Genomic DNA, 19,878 nt, shown 5'->3' with positions numbered 1-19,878 from the left:
CTGCCCCGGTCATTCACTGAAATAATTATGCCATTTTTTTTTTTGCCCTATACAATGCAGTGTGAGTGCAGGTCACTGAACTTATTCAACTCTGTTAGAACAAGTGGCATATCTGAGAGCCAATGAAATCACTGGTTTATGAATATAAACACAGGGTGTGGACAGTGAAAGAGCCATTTCTGAAATGTTGAGATGAACACACTGAACAATGCTTAATGATAACTGTTTACTTGCAATTATTATGCAGTCGACACTTGTTTTGAGTGAGTGCACGTGAATCCTCCCAAGGGACTTCTGTAACAATGAAGTGGCACTGAAGTTCCTGAAAGTAATGGAAAATTTGTGATTTTTTAAAAATAATAAAAATGCACTGGGGCAGAAAAGCAAGGTGCATGATACTACTTTTTAAATTTCTAGGTGTTTTGAGACACATAAATCTTGAACTTGCCTTGGGTTCAGAGTGGTAAATACATGGTTCACCGTCTGTCGTGACGCTTGTCTTGCACATTGTACGACTAATCTTCACTTCCAGGATGTAGTTTATTCCCGCGACCACCTGATACAAATAAAAAAATTAAATAAGAGAGCCTCTTCATGGTTTTAAAGTGAGCATGGCTCCAGAATACAAGTTTTACCTGGATTTTGGCCGATGATATGTTCGAAAGTTTATAAGCAAACACGTCTTCTGCGTTGGCTTTGTTGAATTCAACCACAGCAAACCGGGCTGCGTTCACAACTCTGGTGCCGTTCACTGCGACTTCACGCGGCTCACCGGTCATCACGTCTCTGGTGGTCACAAAGCAACCGGCCAAAGCGCAAAGGACAATACAAAACCAGAAGAACATCCTAAACCCAGCAAGTTATTTTGAACTATTTGATGAGGGTCCTGTTTATCGGTAACTTGTGGCCGGTTCAAAGCCGGGTTATAATATGCTTAATTAGGAGCGCACACCTGTTTCTAATCTGTTAATTAAAATATGAACGTCCGAAAGTGAAAATCACCACACCGACCAGAAACTTGGCAACCACGTTGCTAGGCTGCCGTGAAGCTGGTGCTGCTGGTGCAAAACAGACTAACATGTGAGTAAACGGATAAATAAAATAAACACAAGTAGAAGTATGGGAATTATGCATTATATTGATTTATTGCTAGAAATATAGGTACCTTTCCAAGCACACTTGGCCCCATTTAATCATTAATTAAGACAGTATTATCATATTTCAAACTTACCTCTATGATTTTTGTCCCACACACACCATGGCAACACATATCTGTTCATAACTCTTTAATGTTTAAAGGAAATAACACATTTGCAAAGAGTATTGTCATGTATACTCCCCACATTGATCAACACATTAAAAAATAAAAACTGTCACATAATTAAGCTGAATGGAGGTAAGCCATGTGTAATCAGACAAGTGATTTTTTTAAATACTGCCCTGGTGAGTACACTTCCTGGCAAAAACTACATCATGAAATCAAAGGAATGTTTTATACCATTACATGACAAGGATACTGAAAAGTATCAGTCTGGGGAATGATATAACAAAATACCCAGGGTATTGAATAACCCTTGAAATGTGGATATCAAATGGCACTGCTGTAACTCTGCCTTGAACAGGCTGTCCTCAAAACGTTTTGAGTCCAGAAGGGCACTTTTGTGTGGCAGGCCGTTACACGCTCATCATACTAAATGTAATATTTGCTGTAAGCAAACCACTGTATATTAAGAGATCCCCACCCAGGTCCTGGAGGAAGACCGGGTAACAACCATTTGGAAAAATATTTATTTCCCAACAAGACAACATCCCCAAACATACTGTTAAGCACAGACATACATACAAGAAATATATTTAAAAATGTGTGGCAGGATTTATGTGGTTATTGACATCATGATGCAATCTAGTAGACCTTGTGCAGTCTTGCAAAGATGCATGGGGAACCCACAGATGCATTCATACTCAAGGCTACGACTGCTGCCAAATGTGACTCCACATAATATAAAATTGAACAGGCAATTATTTATTATTACATTAGTTTCATGTTACTTTGTATTGTCAATGTTGAAAACAAATATTACAAAGTCTGTGTGGTGAAACATTTTGGGGGCAGTAAATTTCTAATTTATTTATTCATTTATTTATACACTTTTTTGCGGCTTCTGAGCAGTAAAAATGTAGTTAAATGTAGTTGCTTTACAAATGAATTACTTTTAATTCTGAAGTATCAGACATTAACATATTTACAGCTAACATTAATTTGTTGTCTAGTGCTATTAGTTGTTAGTAGCATAAACTTCTACAACTTGCATTTTGTTGTACATTGCTGTGTTGTAGAATGATAATATACTGAACTGAATTTCATTCTATGTGAATCACTGAATTAAAATACTCACTGATATGCAGGGTTATTATGAATTGCTAATTATTGTATAGGATCAAGAAAACAGGTGTTCTTGCCAGGGGGTTGAATTTCATCTCATCGTATACTTTGTTATAGACAAATGTTGAGGAATGTCCTGAGCTCAACTTTGCAGAGTCACACCGATGAGAGGATCTTGCAGTCAGGGCGCAGTGACAGCCAAAGCAGGAGGAGCGTGGTGGTGCTGCTGGATGAGCAATGGGCACTAGAGCACATGGGGGGAGGAGGATTACAGGAAAGGAAGTAATTAATGAGTTTGTTCTTTGGATTTGAATTTAGAGATGCTGTTCTACTAAAAAAAGACAAAGACATTCCTTTATTGTACCTTTATGCATTAGTTATCCAGAATCCTGAGCCACTGTAGTAATGTGGGTGGGAGACAGCATCCTGAAGGTGGGTGCAGGTTTTGTTTGGTTCTTTTTTACTTTACTAGGAAAGGATCTCATCACGGCCAGTATGAACAGGAGGAACGGTTACAGTAGGGCTGCAGCTAATGATTATTTTCATTACAGATTAATCTAGTTATTATTTTCTCAATTCATCGATTAATAGTAAATAAAAAAAAAATAGCACAGAGCTTACTGTCATTTGATAAATAATATTAACTGCAACCAGATAGTGCTTGATGAAATGATTTGCTGGTTCGTGGGAATATGCACATGGAATAATTTTCTACACCAGCTGATCAATTAACTCTAGATTAGAGCAGCTAATATCTATATTTTAATGTACATGGGGACAGATTATTCTTCATTTAATTAGAGGAACAAGCAGATACAGAACATTTGTGGAAAAAGGGTTTTTATATAACCTTGAAAATAACTGAATTTAAAAAGATATAGCAATGGTGGAAAACGACATAGACTAAAAACAAATCTATTACTGGATCATTGTAATTGATGCAACTCCTTTATGTACTTTTTGGTAGTCTATATTTTATAAACTGATTATAGGCTTGTTGTGCAAACATCTTTTTTTTTGGTGAACTAAAGCTGTGAAATAAATGTAGTGGTGTAAAAAAAAGAGCAAATTACATTTGTATTTGTCTTTATGTGACGACTCAGCTCTTAGCTCGCATACCGACGTTTTCTTACAGGCATTTAAACTTTTACGGTGTGACGTTGAACACTTCGAGGAACAAACGAGTGCCTGATGGCCATAAATATTAAACCTACTTTTATCAACATATCCTGTAAGAGCAAAAACAAAGTTAGCACTGACAGCCGGTGAGCGTCCATGTGCGACAACGCTGTGGCTCTTCTTCATTGCGCCTTTACAACAACAATAGCAAGTGGCTCATTAGCGCCCCCGAACGACCCGGAGTGTGAACTGATTTTCTGCTTTTACGAATATGCTCCTGAAGTCTCTCCCTCGTTCACAATTTAATATTTCTTTATGATATAAGCCCCAAAAAGGTAAACTGTACTTATTAATAAATGAGTAAAAAACGTTTCCAAATGTACTGAAATATATTAACAGATGTAGAAAGGCTGAAATAATTGGCAGAGGTCTGTAGCATGATACAAAGAAAATGGAGGCAACACATGATGAGTATTTCTGATATTAATAATCTTATGAAGAAAAAGGCTAATTGTTGAAATGTGTTCTTTAGTTTTAATTCATTTTAAATACAGTATGTAATTTATGAGCTACAGATTTTTTTTTTATTTGGGAGCATGCTTTTCTGAAAGTATAATTAATGTTGGTCATTTTGCAAAAATGTTTGTATATGCATGTGCCATAGAAAATAAAATGAGACCCAATATGATCATGTAGCAATAAGGAACTGTTTTGTTTGTTTTATTAATTTAAAGTGATTCTCTTTATTCTAAATATAAAACCAAACGATCAATGAGACAAATGGAAATTAAGCTTTTTTTTATTTTAAAAACAATAAAATATAAACCACATCACACTTTTAAAAAGCCTATTTTCTCTTTTGTACATAACATTGTAGTGTTGAACAAGCACTTTTTAAAATGGCCACATGTGAACAAGCCATCACAAACACAGGGAAATCAGTTCATTGGAAAACTTTCATAAATGTATCTATTTGTGGGAAAGCATGATGTGAATCGGTTTCAGTAAAACACCATCTGAAACGCACACTGATCTAAATGTATTTAAAGGGGCGCTCACCTCAAGCCAAAACTATTTATTTTGGTCTGAATCTACAACACAGATTAAAAAACAAAAACATAATCACTCTACTTTGACAACTCCATAAGAGCAAAAATACATCCAAGAAATTATGTTTAAAAACAATCCCTTAAACAATGAAGGAATGTAGTGCTGGTTCATCTTTTCCTCATGGCTGGAAACACCAGTACAAACACAAAACATGTTTAAAAAAAAATATCACATCACAAACTGAACGGCTAGAAAGACTTGGATTAAGCTACACATTAGTTGTTGCATCCACCCTTAAATAATCTTTATAAAAAGTTCTGTTATTAGGTTTTTCTTCTCGGACACAATTTTCTGGTCACGTTTGTCAAACAAGTCTACCGTGAGTGTTTTGGCACAAAATGCGTCTGCATTATTTGTAGTATGATATGTGCTCTGTGTTAACGAAGCAATTCAAAATAGTATTTTGGGCCGTGAAAGTCGTGCTGATATGAAGAACTGGCACAATGCAAACCATCCTTAAACTACTGTGTAATATCTGCAAAACAGAAAACTGCTGTTCATACTTAAATCAAGCAATCATCATTCAGGAAAACACAATACAGTTTTTTTCCCCCCCTTCTTCTTTTAGGGTATAAAGGTCAAAACTTCACCCCATCGCACCTGAGGTACCATTAACACATCTTTCAGAATCCAAAACTTCATTCAAGCTTGTCCAGTCAGAGGAAATTGTGGCAAATAGAGAAATGTGTACCAGGAGAAATGTGTTTGAGATTTTTCTTCCTCTCTTTTTGACCCAGGATATAACAGCAGTGTGGTCACACAACATATCTGCCAACACTAAACTAAGTACAAAAGGTCTCCACAAGTCACACTCTTCCTAACAAGCTACTCCTGCCGTTATTGGCTATACTGGCTTTGCTTGTTTGGATATCATTAGATGCCAATTTCTATGCTGAATATCAAACCACAGCTGGGCTCCCAGTTTGATTTACGACATGCTTAGTGTGCATGATGCTGGGAAAGAGGCAAATATTACCCCTTAAAAAGAAAAAAGTAAAATGACAGAATTGTCCTATTTTAGGGTATTTTTGTGGCTCAACAAGGCTTCTGCTGCAGAGCAAACATTAATGGTTAGTCTGCTATTTTAAGATTGTCTCTTAGCACAATCTGACACAGAAACACACCATGTTTTAAACAGAAACATTTCCCAAAAACCTCCATAGCTAATATACCTCTCCTTTATTGGTATACACGAGGGAATGGAGAAGAAGTGTGTGCTGGGATTTAAAAACAAACAAAAAAAGGAGATCTGTTGTTTGATACTAGCCTGTACAAATGACAAAGATGTCATTAAAACAGGAGTGTTGACAGTTATGTTAGGTAGCAGCGCACTGCCCCCACTGGACAACAGTGAGGGAAACCCTGGTTTGTACACATAACTCTTCAGTCAGTATGATGTCCATCAGAACCAACACGTGTTCCTACAGGGTGTTATTCTCCGGGGCGAAGAGAGCTGCCAGGCCCAATTCCTCGCTGTTCTGTACATCCTTGACCGGCTTTAGCTTTTTAAAGAGCGATGGAAGATTCCGGATATGAACCTCCTTCCTGAACTGCTGGCACAGAGCTTTCTGTTGGCAGGGGACAGAGAGCAGAGTTTAAAACAGAGCTATCCAAAGATCCACCAGAGAGAATTTCATTAGATTGTACTGCCCCGTTGAGCTGCTGCACTTTTTTTTTTTTTGCTGCCGAGCACAGAGGATTTACAACACAGCCAGAATCACCCTGCTGAGTAATGACTTGCACTATTAGGCCGGTGTCTCTGGTCACCCCTGATGAGGCTGTACAGTGAGACATAATAGAGAAGCACTGCTCTCTAGTGGCTAAATGTGGCATTACCCCGACAGTTCCTGCAATGAGCTTCTTGAACTGGTCTTTCCTCTTCTTGTCTCCAGCCTTCTGGCCATTGGGGTCCATGAGCCTGTGATCATACTGGTCCAGAGCCTCCACATTAATGTTCGGGATCTGGGTCATCACTGTTCTCAGCTCCATGTAGCGAGGCCGCTAAAACAGATGGACAGACAGGTGTTCGCACGAGCAAGGAGATTAAAAGCGATGCGTTCTCAGGATGCATCTCCACATGAATGGAAAATTAGCTTGACACCCCATACTATATGACTCTAGAGCTGAAACAATTAGTCCATCGCCTGCAAATTAATAAGCAACTACCTTGAAAATTTAATTTGGAGGTTATTTTTCATGCTTTCTTAAAACCGTATGATAGTAAACTGAACACCTTTGGATTTAAGGACTGTAAATTGGATAAAACAACTTCCAATTACCACCGTTGTAATTTCCTGATATTTTACAGACAAAAAAGGGAGATTAATAATAAAAATAGGGGACTTCTTTAACTGAAAATGGACCAAACAAGAAGCAGAAATAAAGAACAGATACTGCAGAGATCATTGCCATTAGCCTCACCAGGTTTTCGTAGATCAACATGGCCAGATGAGAGAGGGTGGAGTTGCAGACCTCATGCTGCCCATGAACCTGAAGGCCCCTAAGAACACTGGTAAAGAACCATGTGACCGCCTCGGGAAGGAGATTACCCCCTACAACCTGAAGAGACACAGTGGAAGTAGGAGAAAAACTTAATATGTAGAACGTAGGATATCACGTCAAACAAGTCATTTAACAGAAAATTCAAGACGTGTTGGTTGAGTTCTCAGTACAAAATGAATCCACAAAAACTGGAAGGTACTTAAAGTCTGGGAGTTATTCATACTTTTATAAGCCACGCTGGATGGCAGATGTTCCTTCATTAGTACTGTATTTAATCTTGTACAGTCGTTATAGTCTCACATCCTGCTCTAGAGCACCAAAACTGAGACTGAAAATAGTCCAACGATATGCACCATTTACTCGTTTGAATGACATTTGGTAGAACGCACACACTGCCCAGCTGTTTCAGGAAATTATATATTAGTACATAACTGTGTCCTGCTTTTGAAGATTTACATCTTCAGTAGTCACTTGGTGCAGAGAGTCAGAGATGAGGTAGCGAAGTCGGAAATAGATGGACTGATTTTGGTCTTTTTTGGGATTTGTGGACAATAACAAAAATAGCATGTGAGTGCTACCTGCCGCAGAAGAGTCCAGCAGACCATGGAAGCAGTGCGGTGACAGTTTGTGGTGTCCTTCCACGACAGTGAGGTGAAGGAGAGCGTCAACAGGGACATGTAGATATTCTGGGTAAAGAAAAAAAAGAAAACACTGAGTTTATATACAGAATTTAATGAGTGACTATGATGCATGATGGAGTTTCAGCCCGACCTCGTATTTCATTAGGCATTTTCCCAGCTCAGTCAGCTCCTCTGTAGGCTGGGTAGACGCCGTCTGCGCTGAATCCATCATCATGTCATCCTCTATGAGAGCACATTTCAAGTAAAACAATGAAACGCTTGTCAGAATAAAGACAAACAAACCTACTTATTGATTCAATTTTTTACCCTCCATTTCCTCCTTATTTGCTACTGGTTCAGGCACTTTTCTGGAAATACAGCTCACAGCTAGAAGAGAAGGAGAAAAAAAAAAAAGATTACGACCTTACAGTACAGTAACTCAAGTCTCCACTTTTACTCTCTCTCTTCCCCTCAGGCGGTTGTGTGCTACATCCTGGAAATCCAGTATCTCATATTTTTTAGTACCTTCACAAGATGAAACATGAAAAATCGCCCTCATAGCCCAGTGGTTACAAAGACAGCAAGTGAAGGATAATAGGAATTGTGCCACAGGCATCAAGCTGTCAGAGACCTCCAACCTCCATCATGTTTGTAACCCGTGTATGAGTATGTGTCAGATACTGAATGCAGCGGTTTGCTTGTAATATTGTTTTATTTCTCAGGATGCAACAGAGTCTTGTTAATATGTAATATCGCAGCTCTGTCTAGGAATTGGGATGAGATTTGTGTTTTTCTGATGTGTTCTGAACTCTTCTTAGCTTGTGCAGCTGGTAGAAAAACTACTTCACCTGGCATCAGCAGGATCATAAAACAACTATAACATCACTAATAAAAATAACTCACTTTTACAATTAATTTTATTTTTAAATTAATCCTTGTGCCTGCAAATGCAAAGAGGCTGGCCCATAGTGCTCAGTGTAATGATAGTTAAGACTGTCAAACGGTTTTGGTTCATTGAAAATAATCTGCTGATAGTAACATATGTTAAATCGTGTGTACATTTAGCTGATGTTTTACCAAACCTTTATATGCTGTCAGATTACTCTTATTTAAAACACAACAACAGTAGTTTGCAATACTTGTACTGAAATGGGGTAAAGTTAGATGCATTGAGATGCTGAAACTTACAGAGGAGATCCAGCACCTCCCTGGTGAGCAGGCAGACCAGCTGCTCCTCAAAAATCTCCTGCGTCACCTGGCTCTCATGACACAGTGCCTCCTCCTCGTCCTCACCGCTAAAAGCGCAACAAACAGTTTACCACTTCAGTCCATGGATCCAATTTGTAGCTCAGACATGGTAAGCCATCAAAGAATTAAACACAGTATCCTATAGTGATTTAAATTGAGCTCTAAGCTTTGTTTGAACTACATAAAGATTAAAATGAACTGTTTCTTTTTCATAAAAATATTTCTCCAATTCGTCATCCTAAGAAAATATTGTAGTTGGGGTGGGCAATCTGTTGAACAAGATCCTGACCTAAGGTGCCCACAATCTACTTTTCTGGTAAATCACACAGATTGTATTATTTAATATCCTCTTACTTTTGTTTCCAAACTTCAAGTAACCTCACTGACTAGCAGTACGCTACGTGAACAAAACAATAGTGAGGTAGCCTAATAGATGGCTATGCTGACTGGACACATGACTTCAATGTGGCTCTTCATTGGGGCAGTCGAGTTATAAATACTTAAAGTGTCATTTCATGATTATGTTATAGTTTGGCTTCTGTTTACAACTTCAAATTAAACTCACCTAAACTATACACACAGATACAAACACCACAACTTACTTGACAGAGGTCCTCTGGATGATGACCTGCCACCTGACGTTGAGTCTCTGCGGTATGAAACAGAAGCAAGGCTGTGAGATTTGGCAACAGAGACAGCTGTGACAGAGTGAATTGTGTGTATTTAATGGTGATATTAATGATCTACAGAATGGAGAGTGTGGAGATCCTGACCTGCATCATGTAGGTGAACAGAGGGCCCAACAGGGGGCAGAGTAGACTGTCGTAGTACTCCTGAGGACATGATAGCACCAGCTGCCTCACAAACAGGCGTATCACTTGTTAAGAAAATTAACTGTTAAAATAAAGCAATAAAAATCAACGTGTGTCACCAAGCCGACTAAAAGCATGGTTCAAGTGAAGCGAAAACAAATGAGGATATGAATCATAGGGCGAAGTCTGTGGTCAGGTATGTGGTCGAGGGAGACAAAAACAGAGCCAGCGAGTTCTGCAGCCAACCTCTCGATGGTGTAGAATTCCTGCTGCAGGGACAGACCTACATTTCCCAGGATGTTGAGGCTGCAGAGGTAAAGAGAGCAGAAGAGGAAGTAGACTTTAAATCTGCCAGTGCGTGTGAGGTGAAAAACAACAGCTGCTGCAACATAATTCTCACCAGTTGTCGTTCAACGTGCTGAAAAATCCCTGCATGCGCTCTAGGTTGGTTCTATACACAGGAGAGTCATAATTTTCCAGGACATTCTGAGAGACACCTGTAGAAAATACATATTGAGAAGGTTTAATTACAGTTTTTCCCTTTTTCAGATGATGCTCACCATGGGGCAACAAGCACGTGCAAAAAAAAACAACTTACCAAGAACCACATTTTTCTCTGCATCCATCACCTCGTGGGCCCTGGAGAAGGTCTCGCTCAGACGAGCCATGTTCTCTGGCATGAACAGACTGTTGTGAGTCCTACATTGGGGAATAAAGAAAGGGGACTGGTCAGAGATCAGTATGAAAGACATTTTTATTGAGACGTGTCACACATGAACACAAGTATTTGGTATAAGAAGAAGTGACAGTGTAACAGTTACCTGATCAGAGCGAGCAGGTTGGGCAGCAGGAGCAGGAACTGAGCAGTGCAGGGGTTTCTGTAGATGGGAGCTCCAGAGGGGGTGTAGCCCACCACGAACCCGCCAGCCTTAGCTTCCTCCAGGTCTGAGGGCCAGCGAGCCCGCTTCACCACCCCCAACATGGCACACAAACAGAAACTCAACTAGAGTATGGTCAAAAGAGAAGAAGGGAGAAACAGTTAAATACGTTTAACACTATTACAGATGACTACAAGCTTGCTACCAGGACAATGTCACTTTGTTGGTTGGTCCTTGACTGAAAAATAACAACCATTTGACAGATTGCAGTGCAATTTTGTACAGACATTTATCATCAGGTCAACATTTTAATTTCTCTTTTATGATTTATGACCAAATACCTGCAAATAATGACATTTCCATCAGCCTCAGCTGTACTTTCTGTTTAGGGTGGTAGCACGGTAAAATCTGCTAACTGGCACTAAACTTAGATGATGAGCATTATGAACCAGGGTAACGCCAGTGTTTACCGTACCATTTCATGTCAAAATGGCTGCTTTTTGCAGATTTTGTTTTGAGCTCTGAGACTAGTATTCTGTCCCAACTAACTCAGTTTTCACCTACACACTTACCCGGGCTCTATTAAGTCCTGCTGTATCTGCCTCTTGATTTTGCTCTGTGACCACTTGATCGGCTCCAATAAAGGACAAGAACACAGCAGGGTTCAACAGCACACTGAAACACCAAGAAGAGATGACGGTCAATTATCTGTCATGAAAATGAAATATATCATGTACAATTATTGGAGGAAGAAGAAATCAAAACGTACTGCCTCATCTCATCCGAGGTCCAGTCTACAACCACTGAGGCCATCAGTTCATCTAGAAAAGCCTTCTGCTTTGCAAAGTCTTTGAACTGGTTACTGATGAGCACCAGAGCTTCCATCAGCGCACATTTCTCCATGTGAGTGAGGGAGATGTCGCCCGAGAACAACTTCTTCACGTGATTGTAAAACATGTCAAAACAAGGCTGCAGAGAAAAGAAAAGAAAAAAGAAAAAAAGATACAGTCAAGCATTTTCTCATACTTCAGATGCACATTTTATGCCTTGAATCCATCAACTGAAAGCAAGTGTTTTTGTATTTTACTTCAACTAGACATTTACCAAGATGAACTGTGGGTAATCTCTGCAAATTTTGATGATGGAAGAACAGGCGTGACGCCTCACGTTCTTCACGGCTCGGGTCCGAGGTGCCTGAAGTTGAAGCAGACAACAGAGAATCAGCAGGAGAATACAGCTGACGAGAAGTATGAAGACAAGTGCTGATATTTGGCTCACCTTTTTTCCCTGAAGAACCTCGAATGTGATAGCGTTAAACAGCTGCAGGAACAAAAGAATATAACACAGTAAAGTCGATGTTAATGATAAACACACACTACTTCTAAACAGAATACCGATTTTTGCATTTTGCATACATTTTATTGCTGAAAATTGCAGGTGATTTTTGCATTTTGCATACATTTTATTGCTGAAAATTGCAGGTGTGCTGACATAAAACAGTGGCAAGTCATATCTCAGAGACGTTCCCTTAATTATTTGAGCATTAATTCAAACTTAAGTCTTTCCCAGCTACCCCAATCACCACATTTAATCAAGAAACCACTTCATATTCATATTATGCATTTCCATATGCCTGTAGCTATATACAACAACAAGAAGAATAAATGAACACACAAATATATTTAGTATGCCATGACAACTTGGCTGACCTTGTTGAGGATCTGTGGCAAGAATTGCTGTCTTCGGATGGCAAATGGGAAAAGGGCAGAGACGTTGGTGAGCACACAGGACAAGATGAGTGGGTCTTTGGTGTCGTAGTTCAGTACAGCCTGCATCAGCTCCATGCTCTGATCTATTGGCAACTCCTACATAGTAAGAGAAGGTAGGGGCAAATCTTTACATCATTAGAATCAAACATTTTTCAAATGCAGTTTTTTTCTGTTACTTGTAATAACTCCCAGTACCTCCTCCTCCAGATTTTTGAAGATCTGTGCGACCATACACTCCATGAAGACGGTCATTGCATCCCACTGGACCACTGATGGAGACAGGAGGGAGCACAGGCCCTCAGCAGTCTTAGCTAGGGAGGTACAGAGAGAGAAGTCAAGTTAATTTCCAAGCCTGTTGTACCTGAGTGGGCTGCAGGATTTGCTTTAATAAATCTAACCAAAGGGGACTTGGTGCAAACCCAAATTAGTTCAATATTGCTGCAGATTTTACATTATTTTAAATGTAGATTCATTATTTTAATGAAAGATTCATTAACACCCCTCTCTCTAATGCTGTGGAAATTTCCCAATAATGAGGACAACCACTCACATGTCGTATTCCCAGTATCAATAGGACTAGTGATTTGATACTGTAACCACTCTGCTGCTATCCGGAAAGCCTCCAGAGGAACAATGCGACACGCACTCCTCACCACCTCTCCCTGCTGGGCTCGAAAAGCTGTCAAACATGAAAATAGACCATGAAAAACATGAAGGGATAAAATAAAGAGTAGCGCTACTAAGTGAAATAAGTCCATAATTACAATTGAAGAATGAATTGAAGTCCTCGTCACTGTCAAAGTCCACACGGGAGTATTCACAACTGGGGCTATCGTCTCTAGATGGGAAACCAGTCTAGAGAGGAAGATAAAACTCTGAGTTTACTCTGTTTGTCTCAATGTGCCCTCGGGAGGGTAGTAGTGACATCGCTGTCTCACCTTGACTAGGTTGGTCATAGACGCTCTGAGGTATTTGATGGTCATCTCCACAACAACCTCGTCCTTTGACATAATCTCATGTCTGAATAAGCATCCCCAAGTAGCCTGAGTGGATGACTTCAAAAACTGCACAAACAAAAGTTTACAGGAGCTCAAACACAGCTGATTCAAACGCAATTTTTATAATAATTTGATGTAGAGATGACAGCTTGAAGAAAGTGCACCCAAAAAGGGTCTCTTACCTGACTGGAATGTGTAGTGAAAGCTAAAAGTGCCTCCATGTACTTGCTGAGATTTGCAGGTACTTTAACTTCTACATCTGAACCCTGTTGAGAGAGCAAGATATGATAAATGCACAAACATGCTTCTGTGATTTTACATATTGTGTCTGGACCAAGATTAATGTGTGGCCAAATCAGGCCAAAATAACTCACCACTAATGAGCAGAGCTGGCCTCCCAGAGCACACAGGACCTGACACAACCTCTTCAGGAAGACATAGCGCCGCTCCACCACCTCCACTGCTCTAAAAACGGTACAGTATTCAGAGTCACAGACGTCCTGAACAAACTGTGTTTTATGACTGTTTCATATCTGTATGTGTGCTCCACAGTAGGCAGATGTGCCACATTACTTACTGTGGATCGGAGGACTTCTTACATACTGCAAGGCCATCTGCTGACCTGTAACCAAACAGACAAAAAAAACATTCAATAACAGTGACAATGGATGGTTAATGCTTGTAAAGAGGGATGAAGAAGAGTACTTGTACTCACTGGGCTGCAGAGAGGATGTAGTGGACGGCCACATCATCAAACAGCAGCATGAATGGCTTCCTGTCCTCCAGCCTGCCCTGTGGCAGCACAACACAGTTGATTATACACATTATTCTTAAATTTAATGTAAATATCCACTGTCCGGTCGCAACTGAGCATGTCTCATCTGATCTATGGTTCTACAATAAATCATAATGCAGTTTCGTATTACAAATAAAAGCACTAAGAGAGAGAGCACATACTTCCAAACCTGTACAATCCTCTACATTAGTTATTAAAAACAAAAAAATCTGCATCAGCATCAAATACACACAGTGATAGACAGTTATACTGATGGTGGACATTTTCTCGAGAACACCTAAACCCTGTTTGGGAATATTAGAAATTGTACAGAGTCAGAGCTGTTTAAATTATGATGAAGCCATCTGAGGAAATAGTACAAGTCGACATATCAACTTTGTAGGAGTCATCGTGAAAAAGAAACTTTCTAAGAATTCAAAGAAGACGTCTTTCTCTTCCACAGCCCTCAGTTCACACGGTACGATCTTATGTTATGTTATGTTATTAATAGCCACAAGGTAGAGCTATTGCTCTGGATCTGCACCACTTCTTTCCATGAACTATTGCCTCACTTTTTCTAGTGAGGTCTGGTAAGATGTTCTTAAGATAACAGAGCAGTAACTATCTGACAAAAAATGTAACTGAAAGGAAAGACTGTCAAGGCAAGCATTATGACTAAACCACAGCCCATCAACGCTTCTTTTTTTTTTCCTGTGACTCACCTTCCGACTGATAGCGATAAGCAAACACTCAGCTGCCTCCAGCTGCAGCTCTGGTTCACTCAGCAGCAAACACAACATCTCCAGTAATTGACAGTTTCCAGAGGTAATATACACCAGAGACACCCAGTCTATGTAGCCTGCGAGTGTATTCAGCGTCGCTACAGCAACTCGACAATGAGCTCTGGCCTGTGTGTGGAGAAGAATGAAGGACAAAAGAGTGACACAGAAGTAATCCAAGTTATGAAATTCAAGAGTGGGTCATGTAAGAGCACAGGTGGGAGTGATGTTTTCTCACCTGCAGTTCATGTCCAGGTGACCCTTTCTGGATTAAGAACAAATCGGACAAATATTATGGTCACTTCACTGTTATTCCCCCCCCTCCCACAATAATAAGAACCATAAAAAGTTAAGACCCCACTGACCAGTTTACGGTAGTCCTCAACATTGACATGCAGAATGGCCATCATGAAACTGAAGATGCTTTCCATGTTTTGGGTGAGTGTCTGCTGAATGTCTCTGCGTCGCTGGGTGGGCAACGTCTGGAAGGTGATCACGTCCTCCGCCAGCCTCAACAGGATCAACATCACCAGCTCTGTCTGTGCCTCCTATGAACATGAATTTTAGTTTGACTTTATTCACTAATAATGTTTGACTTTTTAAAAGTCCACAACAACAACAAATAAAGAAGTGGAAAAGATGATTAGAGTCATAGATGATGAAAGATGAAAATATCTTCCAGTGGCTAAGTTGATATGATGACACCACATGAAAATGAATGTGACTAATCCTTGCCAGGTACTGATTTGCATGCGAGGTATCACACAATCCTATTCAAATTAGCTGTTAGGTGGAAAATGGAGCTACTGGCATGAAGTAACAGACTTGTTTCTGGACTTATATGAAGTACTCACCCCTTGGCTAGTGAGAGCCTCCATCTCTTTCAGCATATCTGGCCAATGTTGAGGCCATTCTCTCTTTATCATTTCCACTGTGATTCGTGACAGGACATCTTTGATGTGGCTCTCCTCCTCCAGGATCGAACGAGTACCCTGATAAGACCCCCCAAAAACAGGTATCAGACAAGTGTCAATGCGCAAGACTTCCTTTCCTCCCTTAAAAAACACACAATTATGTTGTTAACACGCTTACAGTTGATAACAGCTGCATGGCACACTCCTTCAACTGCACTTTCTCATCTTGTTGCATGTTGTTCCATCGAAACCTGCAAGACAAAAAAAAACATGCTTTTCTTTTAAATATGCAGCTTTTCTTTTTTCTTTTTTTTTAAAATCATGTAATAATTTTTTAGACTTAATTAAGTTACAAACTCACTTGATGACATGCTCCAGGATTTGCAAACCAAAGTGTCTCACTACAGCTGGCTGGGCTTTGTCCGCTAATTGTAAGCCACATGGGACACAGAAGGAGCTGGTCTCTTTAAACTCTTCACAGAACTGTGGTGAAAAATAAAATAAAAACTCAGCACATTACACTACATAACAGAAAAAGGTATAAGAAAATAGCTTAATATGACTGTAGACATGTAATGCGTCAGCATCAAGAGGCTACAGCAAGCTGCTGCCTCAGCAACATTACAATAAACACTCAAATAGCATGGAGCTAACAACATAAGGTTGGTGAGTTTTTAGTCGAGCTATTCTTTCAGAAGCATCGCAGGACTCTCACACATGCCACATCTATGAATGAATGAATGAATGAATGAATGAATGGACGTGAGTCGACAGTGGATGTGGTGGTAATCGTGGCATACCGGCTAGCTCGCAAAGCATCTGAGCATCATATCTGCAGCTCTCGGTAACTAACGTAAATTAAGTGTATGAGCGGCGCCGCTGCCGGTAACCTAACTGATAAAAACCGACTTTTTATTCGGCATCGTTAGCTTCTGATATCACTTCCACAAACAGCTCCAGCTTCAGATGACAAGCACAGCTAACTAGCAGCTAGTTAGCAATCCATAACCGATGCTACCTTTAGGGCCTCCAGTCGGTAAATCTGACTTGTCGCTGCGTCCATCATCACGTTCACAGCTTTGATAAGCTGCTCACACATGGCAGCCACCTGGTCAGCCATGACTTCAGGTAGCGTCTTAAGGCGAAGGCGAGGGGGCTCCCTTATGCAAAACACCTGCACGACAGGGCGCCGCGTACGCTCAGGGAGGTACCAACGTGCACAAAATGTGCTGTCCGCGAGTTTGAACCTTCGGCTCGCCGTTGACTGGGAATGCTGGGAAATGTAGTCGAGTTAGTTTGTATAGTTTGGAATACTTTAGTTTTTTTTTTTTGTTCTTTGTTTTTTTTGCTGAAAGAGAAATCAGTTCTTAGAAACATTATGTCCAGGACCTAATTAAAGATGGAGTGTGTAAAAATTCGGGGCTTTATTTTCAGAATAAGGCAAACATGAAATATATAATATTCATAACTTTCATGCATGTATGATCACTTGAAATAAGAATCTTTTTTACTCTTTGTCACTTAAAAATTAGCCTTTTATTATTTATTTATTTTAATTATTTAATGGGACCATGTACAGTATTGAACATAAACATAAACGATTACATTTGATGTACTACATCTACGGAAGCCCTAAAAGGCCATAAATACATACATTTTATTCCACCCATTTTCCCTGTAAATACAAGATAATTTTCCTCCGTTTTCCCGTGATAACGAGATAATTAATTTGAGATCGAGAAAACAAAACGATAGTCTAGTGTATTAAATCAGTCCATGATAAGGAGCGAGCAAAACTATTACGCCATTGTAAATCCATTTGATCCCTAGTTTCTGACAAAGGTTGATACACTTGATCTCAGGACCATCCTGACTGTTCACTCACTCAGTATAAAGCATATTTACTGTATCATTTTTGAGCAATTCAGCCTCAGAGTTCATTATTTTGAATTGAAAAGGGCATTATGTAAATAATTTACTCTACTGTAAAATCTCTTGATCCATAATTTCTGAAAGGGTTGAAACACTTTGGCTAATCCTCACTCCAGTCCTGAGATCAAAATTATCTCGTTATCACGGGAAAACGGGTGGAATAAAATGTATGCATGTATGGCTTCCGTATGCACCAGAGTTAGCTTTCAGCTATTTTTCATCTGTAGCCACTTCGACAATTAAAACATATTATAGCACAATAACAAACAGTACAAAGCAAAAAACACACAGGACACATAATACAAAATACAAAGTTACACAATTATATTAAATATAATATACACATTTAATTATACACATAATTAAATATGTGTATATTTACATATTAAATATGTAAATATACACAGTTATATTTACACTGGGAGCGGGTCCTCTTTCATGAAGGCCGCCATGTTGAAACACCATGTTTCTACAGTAGCCCAGAACAGACAAACTAAATACTGACTCTAGACAGGGCCTCTCAAGTGTTGTTTCTCCTTTACAAGGGCGATGTGAGGAGGTTGCAATGCAGCGATTACACCACTAGATGCAACTAAATTCTACACACTGGACCTTTAAATAAATGGTCATATAAACAGATAAATGAGTCAATAAATGGAGAGGTTATTTAACAAATGATTAAATCTCAAGTTATTACAATGTTATTTTATAATTTATTCATGAGTTATTAATTATACACATATCACTTTTCATGATAGTTGGAGGGGAGTCACCTGTAATTACATAAATATATTGTTTTGGTAACCACCTCATCACCTTTCAGCTCATCAGTTCATTTCATAATTCATTGCTTTATTTAGAGATTCGCTTATTTATAGAGTATTTATGTTATAATGTTTGGGGTTTTAAGATGCTCTCTTATCTCACTAACAAATGGAAGGTCATATTTAGAAGACAAAAAGTTAAATGAATTCAGTTTACAGATTACAGAGTTTAAGATATTATTAAATTACCCTCTAAGTTCATAACTAAGAGAATCAAGCTAAGCTTTTTTGAGTAAATATCTTAAAAGTTACTTAATATTCACAATTAGTTAAAAAGTACAACACCAATTGTGGGTGCTGTATGTGTACTGTTGTTGCCTGTAATTTCTTTATTTGTTCTAGGTTCTGTTCTATTGTATTTCTATTTTATTTTATAATACTTTTTAATTATTTATTTTCTTGTTTTTTAGGATTATCCTAAAAATATGAACGTGGGACACAAAGACTTATAGATAGCTAGTGTAGATTTGGATAGAAATATATAGAAAAAATCATAAAGTCATGCTGGTGTTTAACAGCTGTTGGAATGAAGGACCTGTTGCGATTCTTTTTATATGGTGGGAGTAGCTGCTGTAGCTGAAAGAAGCTGTTTATGACCCCCACAGTCTCTTGCAGGGGGTGAGAGGTGTTGTTCATGATATTCTTGATGAATGCATGATGAGAGATACACTTTTGGTCAATAAAGTTTTGAAAAATTAAAAAAAAACACATGCATCAGGCAACCTTTTAGCCATCAGGGTTGTCAAACAGGACAAAGTCACTTTGAGCCTTGTGTAGCTGTCCAATACAGTCCTACCAGCCTTAGAGAAAATACACACATTGACTGCTCAATGTTTTATAAAAAAAAAAAAAATCAAACATCTCTGCTTTTTTGAGTGAAATAAATAACACTGAAATAAATAGATGATACCAGCTTAGTAGGGTTAGTGGGCCCCTACTAGCCTATACATATGGGACTGATGCGTGCTGATAACGCATGTTACATAGACTATCGTTTGCAGCTCGCCTCTATGGAGTCTAGGGGGCAGTCCAGGACAGAGCTGGTCCTCTTGACCAGTTTGTTGGACGCATCTATGCACAAAAAAAAACCTTTAGGGTCAAACATCAGCGACATTTTAGTTAATTATTTGACAAGTCATAAATGAATCTCTAATTTAATGTGTCAAGGTGCCATAGCTCCACCCACGAGCAACACGAGCAGAGTGAGACCTCTCA

The 19,878-nt window shown here is 39.2% G+C and overlaps 2 protein-coding genes across 2 annotated transcripts; both read right to left on the bottom strand.

Moving 5' to 3' along the window:
- Window positions 1–207: 207 nt before the first annotated feature.
- LOC113745659 (cystatin-like) lies at window positions 208–911 on the bottom strand. The gene is made up of 3 exons (XM_027278065.1): window positions 636–911; window positions 449–556; window positions 208–322 (listed from the first exon to the last, which is right to left on the bottom strand). The coding sequence occupies exons 1-3, from the start codon at window positions 843–845 to the stop codon at window positions 227–229; spliced, it is 414 nt and encodes a 137-aa protein (XP_027133866.1). The 5' UTR covers window positions 846–911; the 3' UTR covers window positions 208–226.
- Window positions 912–4,691: 3,780 nt separating this feature from the next.
- xpo5 (exportin 5) lies at window positions 4,692–17,159 on the bottom strand. Its single transcript, XM_010745021.3, has 33 exons — window positions 16,926–17,159; window positions 16,269–16,390; window positions 16,086–16,158; window positions 15,848–15,985; window positions 15,359–15,541; window positions 15,232–15,258; window positions 14,937–15,122; window positions 14,155–14,231; window positions 14,017–14,061; window positions 13,814–13,904; window positions 13,622–13,705; window positions 13,380–13,505; window positions 13,206–13,296; window positions 12,992–13,120; window positions 12,637–12,752; window positions 12,382–12,537; window positions 11,951–11,992; window positions 11,777–11,866; window positions 11,442–11,641; window positions 11,245–11,347; window positions 10,616–10,797; window positions 10,393–10,493; window positions 10,195–10,291; window positions 9,964–10,100; window positions 9,756–9,853; window positions 9,585–9,631; window positions 8,923–9,029; window positions 8,062–8,121; window positions 7,886–7,977; window positions 7,693–7,800; window positions 7,034–7,171; window positions 6,449–6,613; window positions 4,692–6,180 (listed from the first exon to the last, which is right to left on the bottom strand). Exons 1-33 carry the CDS (start codon window positions 17,025–17,027, stop codon window positions 6,034–6,036), a joined length of 3,660 nt encoding a protein of 1,219 aa, XP_010743323.3. The 5' UTR covers window positions 17,028–17,159; the 3' UTR covers window positions 4,692–6,033.
- Window positions 17,160–19,878: the final 2,719 nt, after the last annotated feature.

The sequence above is a fragment of the Larimichthys crocea genome, chromosome III (genome assembly GCF_000972845.2).
Source record: "Larimichthys crocea isolate SSNF chromosome III, L_crocea_2.0, whole genome shotgun sequence".
NCBI lineage: Eukaryota > Metazoa > Chordata > Actinopteri > Sciaenidae > Larimichthys > Larimichthys crocea.
Note: the sequence above shows the minus strand (reverse complement) of the source record. Positions and strands in the feature narration are given on the sequence as shown.